The sequence below is a fragment of the Bombina bombina genome, chromosome 5 (assembly GCF_027579735.1).
Source record: "Bombina bombina isolate aBomBom1 chromosome 5, aBomBom1.pri, whole genome shotgun sequence".
Taxonomy (NCBI): Eukaryota; Metazoa; Chordata; class Amphibia; order Anura; family Bombinatoridae; genus Bombina; species Bombina bombina.
In genome coordinates, this window is record NC_069503.1 from 693,289,666 (window position 1) to 693,303,440 (window position 13,775).

The 13,775-nt window shown below is 35.4% G+C and overlaps 1 protein-coding gene across 2 annotated transcripts in view; it reads right to left on the reverse strand.

The window, feature by feature from the left end:
• The window catches only part of LOC128660722 (enoyl-CoA delta isomerase 2), a 167,813-nt gene that overhangs the window by 55,197 nt on the left and 98,841 nt on the right, over window positions 1-13,775 (reverse strand). For both annotated transcript variants that reach the window (XM_053714697.1, XM_053714696.1), the window contains exons 3-6: window positions 12,736-12,834; window positions 9,733-9,918; window positions 5,920-5,989; window positions 4,329-4,431 (exon numbers count right to left, since the gene is read on the reverse strand). In XM_053714697.1, the coding sequence (XP_053570672.1) occupies window positions 4,329-4,431; window positions 5,920-5,989; window positions 9,733-9,918; window positions 12,736-12,834 (458 nt within the window). The remainder of the gene's footprint in view (window positions 1-4,328; window positions 4,432-5,919; window positions 5,990-9,732; window positions 9,919-12,735; window positions 12,835-13,775) is intronic.

Here is a 13,775-nt window from a genome sequence, read left to right on the forward strand (position 1 = left end):
TATCACCAATTTTGCTTTGTTCTCTTGGTATTCTTAGTTGAAAGCTAAACCTAGGGGGTTCATATACTAATTTCTTAGACCTTGAAGGCTGCCTCTAATCTAAATGCATTTTGATAGTTTTTCACCACTAGAGGGCATTAGTTCACGCGTTTCATATAGATAACATTGAGCTCATGCACGTGAATTTACCATGGAGACAGCTCTGATTGGCTAAAATGCAAGTCTGTCAAAAGAACTGAAATAAGGGGGCAGTCTGTTCAGTCTTAGATACAAGGAAATTACAGAGGTAAAACGTGTACAATTATAACTGTGTTGGTTATGCAAAACTGGTGAATTGGTAATTAAGGGATTATCTATCTTTTAAAACAATACAAATTCTGGTGTTGACTGTCCCTTTAAGCTTTTTTCTCACTGATAAATGGAGCAAACTGGCGTAGCTCATGCCTCAGGTCTGTCAGCTGATCTTCTAGAAGGGAGATCTGTTATTTTAACCCCTTCTAGTTTTTGTTTGCTTTGTAAGGGATTCTCAGGTGTCCCACCCTGCTGAGATTTGTACCTCATGTGCTGAGTCTATTGCTAATCCTAAACAGGGTTTTCTGCGCTTCAGTGTGTGCAATGGTTTGTAGCAAAGCTGCTCCCAGGAGAGTTCATATGAACTTTCTACAAAACTTAAGGATTACATTTTTTCTATAACCTGTTTTCCTCCAGCTGTTAAGCGTAGGATTTGAATGTGGTCTTTCTTTGGCCTTTAGCTCATCAGGGACTTCCCTTCGAAGCAACCACTCTAAGTTACCCATTAATGAAAGAAGTTTTACCGACTCTGAGGATTCTTATTTTGAGGATAGTCCCTCAGTCTCAAGACCCTGCTGTTGCAGCATAGGATGTGTCCTTTAATTTCAGACTTGAGCATATTCATGCCTTTTATTGTGTGGAGTTTTAGTTGCTTTAAAAGGTAAAGGAGTGTCCTGCTACAGTCAAGCAACCTGTTTAAAAAAGAGGATTTATATTTTTTTAAGGCAGGTCCTAAGCAGCCTTCCTCTTTTCCTATGCCTGATTCAGTTTCTGAAATTATTTCTAGGGAATGGCAGAAACCAGGTATTCCTTTTGTTTCATCTATTAAATTTAAATCTATATTCCCTCTCCCTTCTGTTAATACAGAGATTTGGGAAACTGTCCCCTATTTCCACTTTTGTCATGGCGTACCACTATTCCTTTGGAGGATAGCTTTTTTAAGGATCCTTTAGCTATAAAACATGAAGGTTTAGGCAATATTTTCAGCTTGTAGGTTTAATGTTTAGACCTGCGGTCAGTGTAGCTTGTGTTGCTGCTGCTACTGCTGTTTGGTGTGAATATTTCACAACTTCGATGAGATGAAGTATTTTATTAATCTCCTGAGAACAGCAAATTCCTTTATTTGTGATGCAGCAGTGGAAATTATTTGCATTAATGCTAAGTATGCTGCATTAGCCGTTTTAGCTAGGCGAACTTTGTGGCTTAAGTCTTGGTATGCTGATAGGGTTTCTAATGGCAGACTGCTTTCTCTCCCTTTCCAGAGTAAATCTGTTTGGACCTGCATGCTTCTATTGTCACAGTCACAGCAGGCAAGGGATCTTTTCTGCCCCAAGGTAAAAAAGATCTACGGGTAAGCTAAGATCTGCAGGGCGTTTTTGTATGTTTTGGCAATCTGAGGCTCAGAAAGATTCCCCCTCTGCCTAGAGTTCTATCTACACCAAATCCTCCCTTTTGATTCTTAATCAGGATAAGGCTTCTCTTTGCACCAGCTATTTTCTTCTTAAGGTGGTATCTACAGATACTTTCAATCAGAAAATTGTGGTTCCTTCTTTTTTTCCTGCTCCTAAGAATTCTAAGAATCATCTTCTCCACACATTGGATGTTGTAAGAGCTTTCAAATATTTTGTTTCTGGGCCAAGGTCAGAAAGCAGTTACATTGGCAGCTTGATTTAAAGCTTTAATTTGCAAGGCTTATTTGGTTGCAGCGAAAACTCCCCTTAAACGCATTACTGCTCATTCAACTAGAGCAGTTGCTACTTCTTGGGCCTTTCGTAATAAGACTTCCATTTATCAGATTTGTAAGTCAGCTATTTGGTCTTCTTTGCACACTTATTTTTATGTGTATGGTTTCTGAGGCTGCCTTTGGCAGAAAAGTTCTGTGGGTCGTAGTGCCTGAACAGTAATGCCCTGCCTTCACGGTTTGTCCCCCCTATGCACAATGGTCTTGTTAGCTCCACGGCTTGGGTATTGATTCCTACATGTGATGACTTGTGGACTCTCACCATCTGATGAAAAAATACAAAATTGATTATCAATTTATTTCATGACGGTGAGAGTCCACAAGCCCTGTCCATACTTTTTGTTCAGTTGACCACAATATTTGCTTTGCATTTCTTTGCCCAACTTTATCTTTCTGTTTTCCCCCCTTTATCTACTTGGTTATATGTATGCCTGAGGATCTTGGGTAGTGGGAGGGATTTAAAGCTCTGATTTGTTGGGGTGTCTTTTGGCTGCTCATAGTTGTCAGGAGGGAAATATTTCCTCATGGACTCTCAGCAACATGAATTAAATTAATTTATAAATTTAAGTATATATTTTGTGCCTTATCCCCATGCAAATATAATTCCACCTTAATACCACATCACACTATCCCATTACAGTGCAAGTGCAAAAAAGATATCCATACTAATGAACTTATAGAGTTTGTGCAGGCTTAATTAGTTTGCAATTTCATTTAGTTAAAGAGGCATGTAAATACAACAGTAAAATACTCTAATGTGTTTGTTATTATTACACCAATACTTTTAGGTAACTTTGTGTTTACTTAGTGTTCTCCCTGGGTAAAATCCCTGGACGCACTGCTCAGCGTATTTTGCTGACTGACCGGCTAGTGCCTGACCATTGTATGTGACCAGAACTACAAGTACGTCCCTTCCATTGACCTGCCCCTCACTTGTAGCTACAGGTAGGGTTACATCTCTGCAGTCATTTACTTACTGTGCGCAAAGCTAGATGTGACGCGCTTGTTGCTTGCTCTTGGCCACAGGGATGGTAGAAGGATGTGTATGAATGGAAACTGTTGGGGCTGAGCTATTGAGCTGGGGTTTGAGGTCTTGAAGTAGGGAATAGTATGAGGCAATAGAGCTTAAATTGATGTAGAAGCTGTACAGAGTAGTGGGAAGTGTGCACAGGGAATACAGAGAATGTAACAGAACAGGAGCAGTGAGTAGGCCCTGATATCTCCTCCTGCTGTCCCTGTACTGGCCTAGATTCACAAATAGCTATCCAGGAGTACACAACTCACAGGTTTATATCTTATGGAGCTCATTCTCTAAAGTGTTATCTGGCTTCTGGAAAGTTCATTGGATACTTTCCCAGCCAGGGGTTAAATGTTACTAGCCCAGAAGGAAAAAAGTTACTAATGTTAAAAATAGAATTAAGTTAAATTATTCCGCTATGATTTCTTGTCATGGACTAGTGGAAATTTCAAGCCAACAAAAGGACACCAATAAAATGAAGCAAACTTTATAATATAATTGGAAAGTTGTTTAAAACTGTGTATTCTAGCTGAATCATAAAAGAAAACATTTCAGTTTTATGTCTTTTAATATAAATTTAAATAAATAAATAAATGTGCTATTAATCAAAGATACAGTATTTACTAACTTGTAACATTATTCTATAGATTTTGCAGAAATATGAATGTTAATTACAAATAATATCAATTTTGCTTAAAGTTTGAATTTGTGAGTTATGAGATAGAGAAGTATATGTTTGATAGTGTATGTTTGATACAAACAATACTTCACAGATAAACAAAGATCAGCACATGGATTATGGGCTATAATATGTAATTGTATTCAGGGCCGGTGCTAGGATTTACACTACTGTTACAAGCTCCACCAACTTTTATGAAGTCTACATTGGCTGTGATATTTTAGCCGGCTGCTTCCAGCTGACCTGCACTCTCTACTTTCTTATGTTTCAGGGGAGTCCCCTCTCATTCTAGCCAGTATGTCACCACATATGGCAACTACTACGAAGCACAAATTACGCAGCAAAAAAGTAAATATATACATTAAAAAACAATTTATATCATGCACCAAATTTGACCCCCCCTGCAGGTTGCTTAGTCTGTCTCTATTGTAGCGCCTGCTCTGATTGTATTTATTATATTTTGATTAAGTTGATCATTGCTTGATATTTGAAGGAAAAAAAAAAAAACTTTGGAAATGACTGTATTTATCTCTTGACTAAATTTATGGTGCCCATAAATTCAGTTCTTACAATACATTAGTTGACTTTCATTGGCTTACTCTAAAAGAACTGCTGCATCTTTTGCCATTTTTTCTTTGCCCTCCGGAGGTATATTGGTAAAATTGTTTAGATCATTGCCACTGCAGAAATAATCACCAAGTCCTACAAATGAAAAAAGAAAATAAACAAATGCATCAAGAAAAATAAGTCACACAAAAAAATATCATATTTATGTACATCAATGAAATAAACAAGGTGACCATCTCTAATAAAACATTTTAAATGTGTCCTAGTAGTATTGGAAACGAACAATTCTGGCATAAATAGTACAATTTTAGTACTCATCTGTTAAAAAAAGCAATATTTTTTGTCAGAAATAATAATTACTATTGTTATATCACATGAAATTTGCTAAAACTAGATCTCTCTTCTGCTTATTTTCCGGCATCTAAAAGGTAGTCCAAATCAGTAAAAGAGTGTGGTGTAAGACGCACAGGATATACAATGGGTACCTGATCAGTTCTCATAATCTACTTTGTGCCACAGTAATTAAAGGGATATGAATCCATATGAATCCCCAAAAATACCTAGGTATGCATCTGGAGCACATGGCAGGCAATAGTGCTGCCACCTAGTGCTCTTGCAAATGGATAACATTCTTGTAAAACTGCCGACATATAGTTCTCCAGAAATGTGCACACTCCTGAGCTTAAAGGGACACGATACCCAAAAATTTCCTTTCAGGATTCAGATAGAGGTTACAATTTGAAACAACATTCCACTTTACTTCTATTATCCAAGTTGCTTCATTGTTAAAATATAATTTGTTTAAGAAATAGCAATGCACATGGGTGAGCCCATTCCACGAGGTATCAATGTGCAGCCACCAATCAGCAACTACTGATCCTATTTAGATATGCGTTTCAACAAATTAATTTAAGAGAATGAAGCAAATTAGATAATAGGAGTAAATTGGAAAGTTGTTTAAAATTGCATGCTCTTTCTAAATCATGAAAGAAAATATTTGGGGTTCATGTCCTTTTAAATTAATCAATGACTAACTTTCAACACTCCTGATAAAAGTTTCATTTTAGTAAAAGACAGTTATGGTATGATAGTGTGTCACATATTGAGAGGAGATTTTTAATAGACCGTTTTATTTTGCCCCACTTGCAGTTGTGATACACGTTTTACCACTACAAGGGATCTATTCTTACCCCTCTAATCTCCTACTAAAGGCAGTTCCTTGTAGGCTGTAGCATAGGATCATTGAGATGCTATTCCTTTTTCATACCCACTGCAATTTGAGCTCTCTATCTCCCCCACATGAAGTACAGCTAATCCATGTTCTTGCCATACTTGGAGGAAGAGCAAGCAGCTTGCTGCCCCCTCACATATCAGCTGGAAATGGCATATGAAAAAATATATGAAATTTGTCTGTATAGCCAGGTGATCACTGTGTTACACTGCACATATATGCCTCTTGTCAATGGCTCACCCAATGTCATTTATGTATCAGTATTTCTTTTCTACCTTTCCTTAGTGTTTTAGTGCACCCCTACTCAAGTACTCAGCACTATGGAATTTGGCAGCGCTTTACAAACTCATGATAACATACATAATAAGGCAGCAACAAACAAAACAAGATACCCGTTAAGACTGTGATAACGGATTCATCTTTTCCAGCTGCCTCTAAAGCCCGCACAAGCTCACTGTACATCTAAAATGAAAATGAAACACGATCATCATTCAGATATAAGCGTTTAAACAATTAGACAAATGCAAATTAAATGTACCATATGGGTATTTATCTTCAATAAAGAATGCAGATGTAATCTCAAATTAACTCATTTCTATATTTGTTAGTTGCCATAGAGATAGAGAGGAGTAAATAGCATGTCTCATTAATTGAGAATTAAAAAAATACATTCTTTGATAATGTGGATGTTATTTAATTGAAATAACATTAAAGTTCTTTTTCTTGTTTGGTTAGAAATGTTGTACATTAATTAGTGATTAGAAGATAAATTTCTTTAAAGGAAGAAGTATTATTTCTGTATCATAAATTGCACATAACAGTTTGAATTTCTCAGTTGCAGGATCTATATATAGACATTAATTTATAATGTAAATAGGTGTGGTTGTCATTTATGATCATGTATGATTATTCTAAGATAGAGAAAGAGGAAAATGATGACTAGCTGAGCAAGGAGACGGGTTGAGAAAAGCAAATTTGGCAAGGGCTGGAAAGTCAAAGAGGCTGAGGACTGGAAAGATTCGAAACAAGGGAGGGAAGAGAGAAGGGGAAAGATGTGGAGAGAGAGGTAAGAAAGGAAACAGACTAGGGGGGAGGCAAGTGTAGGAAGCAATGGAATAGAAATCAGGGGACATAAATAGAATATAAAGATTGGGGAAAGCTGTGGGAAAAAGGGGAAAGTTGCGAAAGGGGCATCTGGAGTTAAAAAGGTAGATTAGAGCAAAGAGAGTAAGGGCCCGATTCTATAAAGCTCTCTGGGCTTGTGAGATTCTGTAAGAAAACTCTCCAGTTCTAATTCTAAAAAGGTAGTTTTTACCTTGAGACCAGTGTGTCTTGCAATGGGGTTGTAGTGTTTAATATCACAACAGACACCATAATGGTGTTCCCTGCTTTTCAGTATGTGAAGGCGATTCATGCATTACAATAGGACTCACATAAAAAAATAGTAATATATAAATTGTATAAAAAAAAAAATTAATAAATGACTTATTGAAATAAATTAAAAACTGTAACAAAATTGTTATGCAGAAATCGTATTTTATGGGAAAATTTATTCATATTGAAAACTGTGCAGGAAGGAAACAATTTAAAGTGATGGTCAACTTTTTTAGTTGCAATATTTGTAATCATAAACTAATCTAAAATATGCAGACTTTAATTTATAAAGAGGCTTTGGAAATGCTTTTTTTTTTTTTTTAATTAACGAGTGCTAAGCACTTTCCCACCTGGGTGCTAATATATTCTAAGTTTTTTTTTTAAAATTTTAATTGAAATTTTTTTTTTTTTTTTTTTTTACAGACCCCCAAGACTTACACAAAGGTTAGGCGATTACTTTTCCAACAGTGGGTCTTGGGGGTCTGTAGCTGCTTAGATGCCTGAGATACAGGCTTCTAAGCAGCATGCCCCCTCCTCCTATACTTAACATTGATAAGTATAAATAAAGTTGCGCAGTGACGTCATCACTTCATTGCGCGTGACGTCACCGCGCATCACGTGAAGCCCCAGCGATGCCTGTCACTCTACAGGCACGATCGCCGAGGTAGGAGCGGTTAGGAGCCCCCAAATCTCCCTTAAGGTGGGAGAGTGCTCATGACGGCTCTGAGCCGTCATTAGCACTCAAAGGGTTGATTACCCTATATGTCGCCGTTCCTCTGCCCGTAACAGATATTCTACTTCCTACTTCACTGAGCGTTTTTCAAAGCCTTTTTATAACTGTAAGTCCCCATCTTTTAGTTTATGATTACAAATATTGTAACTAAAAAACTTCAACTTTACCATCACTTTAAGTTGCACAGTAACAATCATAATATATAATTACACTGCACATGCAACAAAAAAAAAAACCCTGTGAAATATATATTTATGAATTTCAAAATGGATTATTTTCCATATTTTAAAAGGAGTTTCGCTGCATCTGCTAGATGTCTAAACAGAGGCATTTCATGGGTGTAGCTGAAATTTCTCCTCCAGGTCTGTCATATTCTGCAAACATTTTACCCCTGCAGTGATTGCTGGGGTTTTTTCCCTCACAAACTAAAAGGTGGTAAGATTGTGTCAAAATATGCAAAAAACATTAATTACTCAAATATAAAAACACACATGCATACGAAAATAGTGGAGATTGTGAGATACTATAGGCTGAAAGCAGAGTAGATACAAGAAACCATTAAAAGGAGGGCTTCTAACTGGTACACGGTCTAGGAAATACATATTACAAGGTAAGTTCCTTTGTTTCACTCTCAGTACCACCCCCTTAATTTGTAGTTGGCCAGCCCCAACTGCTGCGGCCCACCTGGAAATCTACTTGTGTCCTGGTGGGCCAATCTGGCCATAAGAACAGAACGGGTTAGAAGGAGAGAAAAAATATATATGGGGGTATTAGAGGACATGGCATGTTAACTGCATTAAAGGGCCCTTATAGTGAAATAATTACAGGGTCACAAGTGATACAATTACATGCTCTAATGAATTAAAACATTATTGTTTGTGTTTAAGACTCACTAAGGCCAAATTAAAAAAGTACACAACTTGAGGCAAATAACTAAAAATAATAGTTCCCCATATATTAATGTGCTGGTGGACAAGGTTCCTGACTTGGAAACCTGCCCCCCCCCCCCCCTGTTTTTATGGGGAGTGTATAGTGTATGTCCCCTTTCCCGCATGGACTATTGCACAAGCATTTTATTGTGCAGCGTTGCTCCTGCTCTTGTGCAACCAATCAAATGAGAGCAGGGGTGATTTATTTACATCATCTCTGGGGTGGAGGAGAGGTTAAGAAGCAAAAGTTGTCTGACTGCTGCTTCTTACATTGTTGTAAGCAGGCCCCTGAAGGGCTCGATTGCAATGTTCACTGCTTAGTACATGGGGCCGGCCCAATGAGTGTCCTCACTACACCATGTTCAGTATAATTAGATGATATTCTATAATATAATGGTCTATGAGTAAGGCTTGTTAACAGCCGAAACGCGTTAGACACAAGTCCTGCTGAGAGACTTTGTCTTTACTTTTTTTATGATGTTTGTATCCTGCTCCAAATAAAGAAAGTTTATTTTAAACGAAACGCCTAGAGGCTTGCCGGAGTTCTTCTGCTTCTTATGAATATTCTATAATAGACTGCTTTAAATAATAATTCAAATGTTTCTCATATGACATTTGCAGTGTACTACAAGACACCAGTCTTGTTTTCTTTAGTGCTAACAGGTTTTGAAGTTGCAGAGTGTGTAGCTTTAAAGGGATACTAAACCCAATTTTTTTCTTTCGTGATTCAGATAGAGCATGTAATTTTAACCAACTTTCTAATTTACTCCTATTATCAATTTGCCTTTGTTCTCTTGCTATCTTTATTTGAAAAAGAAAGTCCAGACCCTGGACAGCACTTTTTTATTGGTTGGTGAATTTATCCACCAATCATCAAGAACAACCCAGGTTGTTCACCAAAAATGGGCCGGCATCTAAACTTACATTCTTGCTTTTCAAATAAAGATACCAATAGAATGAAGAACATTTTCTAATAGGAGTAAATTAGAAAGTTACTATAATCACAAAAGAAAAAAATTGGGTTCAGTGTCCCTTTAACAGATTTGCAGAGGTGCATTCAGTATGTTTTTTCCAATAACCTGGATACTTCACAAAAATGTAGAGATTTAATAATAAAAAATAAAAAAACACACCGTATATACATACACACAAGCTATAGTTTTATTTACCTGATGAGTAATTGCATTTTTCTTTTCTGGACGGTTCAAAATAATTTTAGTAATGTTATCCTCGTTAGAAACCTGTAGGCTTTCATATTTTTGATGACCAGTGCTGGACATAGTTATATCTTTAGCAGGAGTTTCAGAAGACACCAAACTAGAAACTAGTTCAATATAAGACTTCCTGGCGTTATCCTAGAATTAAAAAAACAAAAAAAAACAAAAAAAAAAACACACACACCTTACATTACTTATTGATAAAAGCTTCCTTTTCCTGAAAAATTATTCCATCACTTTAGGGTTACTTAAAAAAAACTTTCACCTTTTCTGTACTTCTTATCGCCTTTTCTTATACTTTAGTTTAGTGTTTCAAATACTGGCTCTAGCATGGATTTTTCCTGTTTGCCCTTGGCCCTTAAAGGGACATAAAACCAAACATTTTTCTTTCAGGATTTAGAAAGAGTGTGCAATTGTAAGCAACTTTCTAATTTGCTTTATTATCTTGATATTCTTTGCTGAAAAGTATATCTAGATAGGCTAAGTAGTTGCTGATTGGTGGCTGCACATAGATGCCTCGTGTGAATGGTCCATGTGCATTGCTATTTTTCTACAAAGGATAGCTAAAGAATGAAGCAAATTAGATAATATAAGTAAATTGGAATGTTGCTTAAAATGATATTATCTATCTGAATAATGAAAGAAAAATATTGGGTTTAATGTCCCTTTAATTATGCAAAATTAAAATTTGCATGTTTATATGTGCACTAATGTCTAGACCATCTTTTGTTCCTGCATCTCACAAATGTTTCAGTGGCATGACTTAGTGAAGGTATGTTGTAATTTTTTTTTTTTTTTTTTTATTTTTTTTTGGGGGGGGGGGGGGGGGGGGTTGCCACAAATCACTTTGAAGCACTGTGCATCTTCCAGGAAGATCTGGTTACATTAGATTAAGATGTTTTTACCTCTTTACCAATAATACAAGCACCACTTAAATAAAACAACTCAATGACTGGGCAATGCAGCACCATATTCACTAAAAATATGAAATACAGCATCCATATACAAATATCCAATGGAGTGCACAACACACAAAAGTTAGGCATCTGAAATGTTTTATGTGTGTGTTTAACACTCATGCTTTGGAATGCAATTTTTTTTCCTTTATATTTAGTAACCAAACAGGTGTATTATATAAAACTTGGTCCTAAAAAGATAATAAGCCCTATATACCATACTAATAATATTATTAGGGATTGGATCACGATTGAGGTTACATGAATATAGACAATATATAAGAAACATTATTCAGACTATTGGCCTATTTTCAACTTGCAATCAACAAGTAAAATATGAGTAGTACATATACTGTTCCTTAGAAAGTATAAGGATAATAAATTAACTTATAAAAAGAAAACAAAAACAAAACACGTGCATCATGTATGCCATTGTTTCTTAACCGCGGTCCCCAACAGGGCAGGTTTATATTATACCAGTGCACTGATAGAATATAAATCTGTGCACAGGTGAAATGATCAGTTGATGGGTGAGAGCAGGTTAGTAACCATGGTGTTACTGATCAGCTGACTACTTCACATGTGCACTGGTTCAGCTATAATGAAAATCTGCCCTGTTGGGGGTACTTTAGGACCGCAGTTGAGAAACACTGATGTATGCAATAGTGGAAAACCAGTTAGTATCGTGCTACCCTAAATAACTACAATAAATTTAGTGATTTACAGCAGGGGTTACACTGTGTCTTTTAATTGCATAAGGGGAAGTTATGAGCAACCATTTTATTTTAAATTAGATGTAGTAACAGGGGAACAATGTATTAATATGGGTGGAAATTACAAAAATCTTAGTTTGATCAGGTCATCCATGTCTATTACAAATTCATTAAATAAAGTGTTGTGACAATACTTTTTAAGATTTGTTTTATTAAAAGTGATCTAAAATAAATTAAAAAAGGATTGGTGGTAAGAGAACAGAACACTTAAATGTTGTTACCCATGACCAAGCTTCCACCATAATAATTATGTAGGCTTTATATTGCCTAAATCCTATGACTCATATACATTTAGACATATCACAATTCCCTATTGTTAGAACAATAAGAGAAAGGCCTCAAGGAATTTATGTAATATATATCTAGGATTAGCTGGATTAAAAAGAACACCCTACAAGGGTTTAGCATCTGTTTAATTTACAGCCAATTCTAAAGTGATTTTTTTGTTATTTCTATTTATTTACTTTTTAATATTTGGCTGAGTGGTAAAGAATCGAGTTTAAAAATACATTAAATGTAAACTGCCTCTGGAAAGTGATTTATCAGTCCCACGTGTTTTCTCAGTCTCAGGGTATTTTGGGTTTCTGAAACCATTAACTGAAAATGGTACAGATGAGCAAATATGTGTTTTTGTGGTGCAACTTCAGATATTTCTGTGTTGCACTTTTACTCTACTAAATATGGTGCCAAACAAACGCGTACTACAGCCATTTTCTGCATTTGTTTTCTAAATGCTAAAAACTAATTTTACTTGGATGTTAAATGTGCACTTCAATAGTTTTTTTTTTTTACCATCAGATCCCAGTCAGTACAAAGACATTTTATTTTACATTTTAGAATAACATTTTATTGTTTTATTCTAGTTCTCCTTCCTTATTCTATTCTAAACAGTGAATATAACAAGAAATATATTTTATATATATATATATATATATATATATATATATATATATATATATATATTTATTATTATTATTCCATGCTTATGAAGCAGTCTTAAGTAAAGAAAGGAAAAAAAATGACAAAACAAAAACATTATTAAAATGTGTACCAATTACAGTATATATTAAATATATTAAAGTATATTATTTTACTCTTACACAAATTATAAACTATCAAGCCTATGTAAGGTTATGTATGAAACATTACAATATATATATTAAAAAAGGTATTTGTTAAAATTTATAAAGTACATGGTTAACAAGTGAAATATAAAATTAAGTTACCTTCGATATAGTCCCTAAAGAATTCCATGCATCCCACTTTGCTTTGTTGACAAAGTCCAACATACCTGGTTTAGGAGTGTTACAAGGGCCTTGCGCTGCCTGTACAGAGAGAGAAATGTTTCACTAATGAATACGGCAGGAAGAGTACAAACTCCTAAGGTCATAGATTGCAAAATCTATTTAATTCTCTAGTTAAAGGGACACTGTAGTCAGAATTGTAACGGTTATATCACAAAACTATACATGTAAATATAAAGGTTTTTTCAATGTTGTTCATGTATTAAATGTGTACTGTTTACAAAATATATATATATGTTTGAAATATTAAAATTATTCCAAACCCACTGTGTTGTCTTGCGTTACGGATTTCCAATCCGTGCTGACAACGGCAGTTGTAAGATGGCGACTCTAAGACGCAATGCGCATGCGCGAGTTACCGCAACGTCATCGGATGCGTTTTTTTCCCCAGCTAGCTCTCATGTCAGCTTGAGTGCCGCAAGATGCGCATGCAAGAGGAAGCTAATTGTATTGCGCATGCGTTGAATGAGGAGACTGTAATATAATTATATGCAAATAATACACATCCGATTGGCGAGATTGTTAGCCCTTAGACGACCCACATTTGAGGGCTGGATGACGTGATGTCATCGGGATTAAAAGAAATATAATTTTACTGCTAAATGGAGCTTCGTTTCATAAAATCACAAGGTACATTACATTGCTATGGTATTTTAAATGATAAATGTTTGTTCTGCTGGAAAGATATCAATGAAAGTCACTATTGTGAAGCTCCACACCCGTATAGGAAGTTATAATAATATACTTTAAAGTTTTCAGATCAAAATATATAAATTACAAATGATATGTTGTCAACTTAAAAATTCAGGCAATAATAATAATTTGAAAAAAAAAAAATCAGTAAAATATAAGGTTGTTCGCAATAAACCAGTTTCCTTGAATGTGGCTGGTTATTTTTATCTCAATATCCTTATATGAGACCGGTGCAGCTTTATTCAGATATATTTTTAAAGTTTATACTA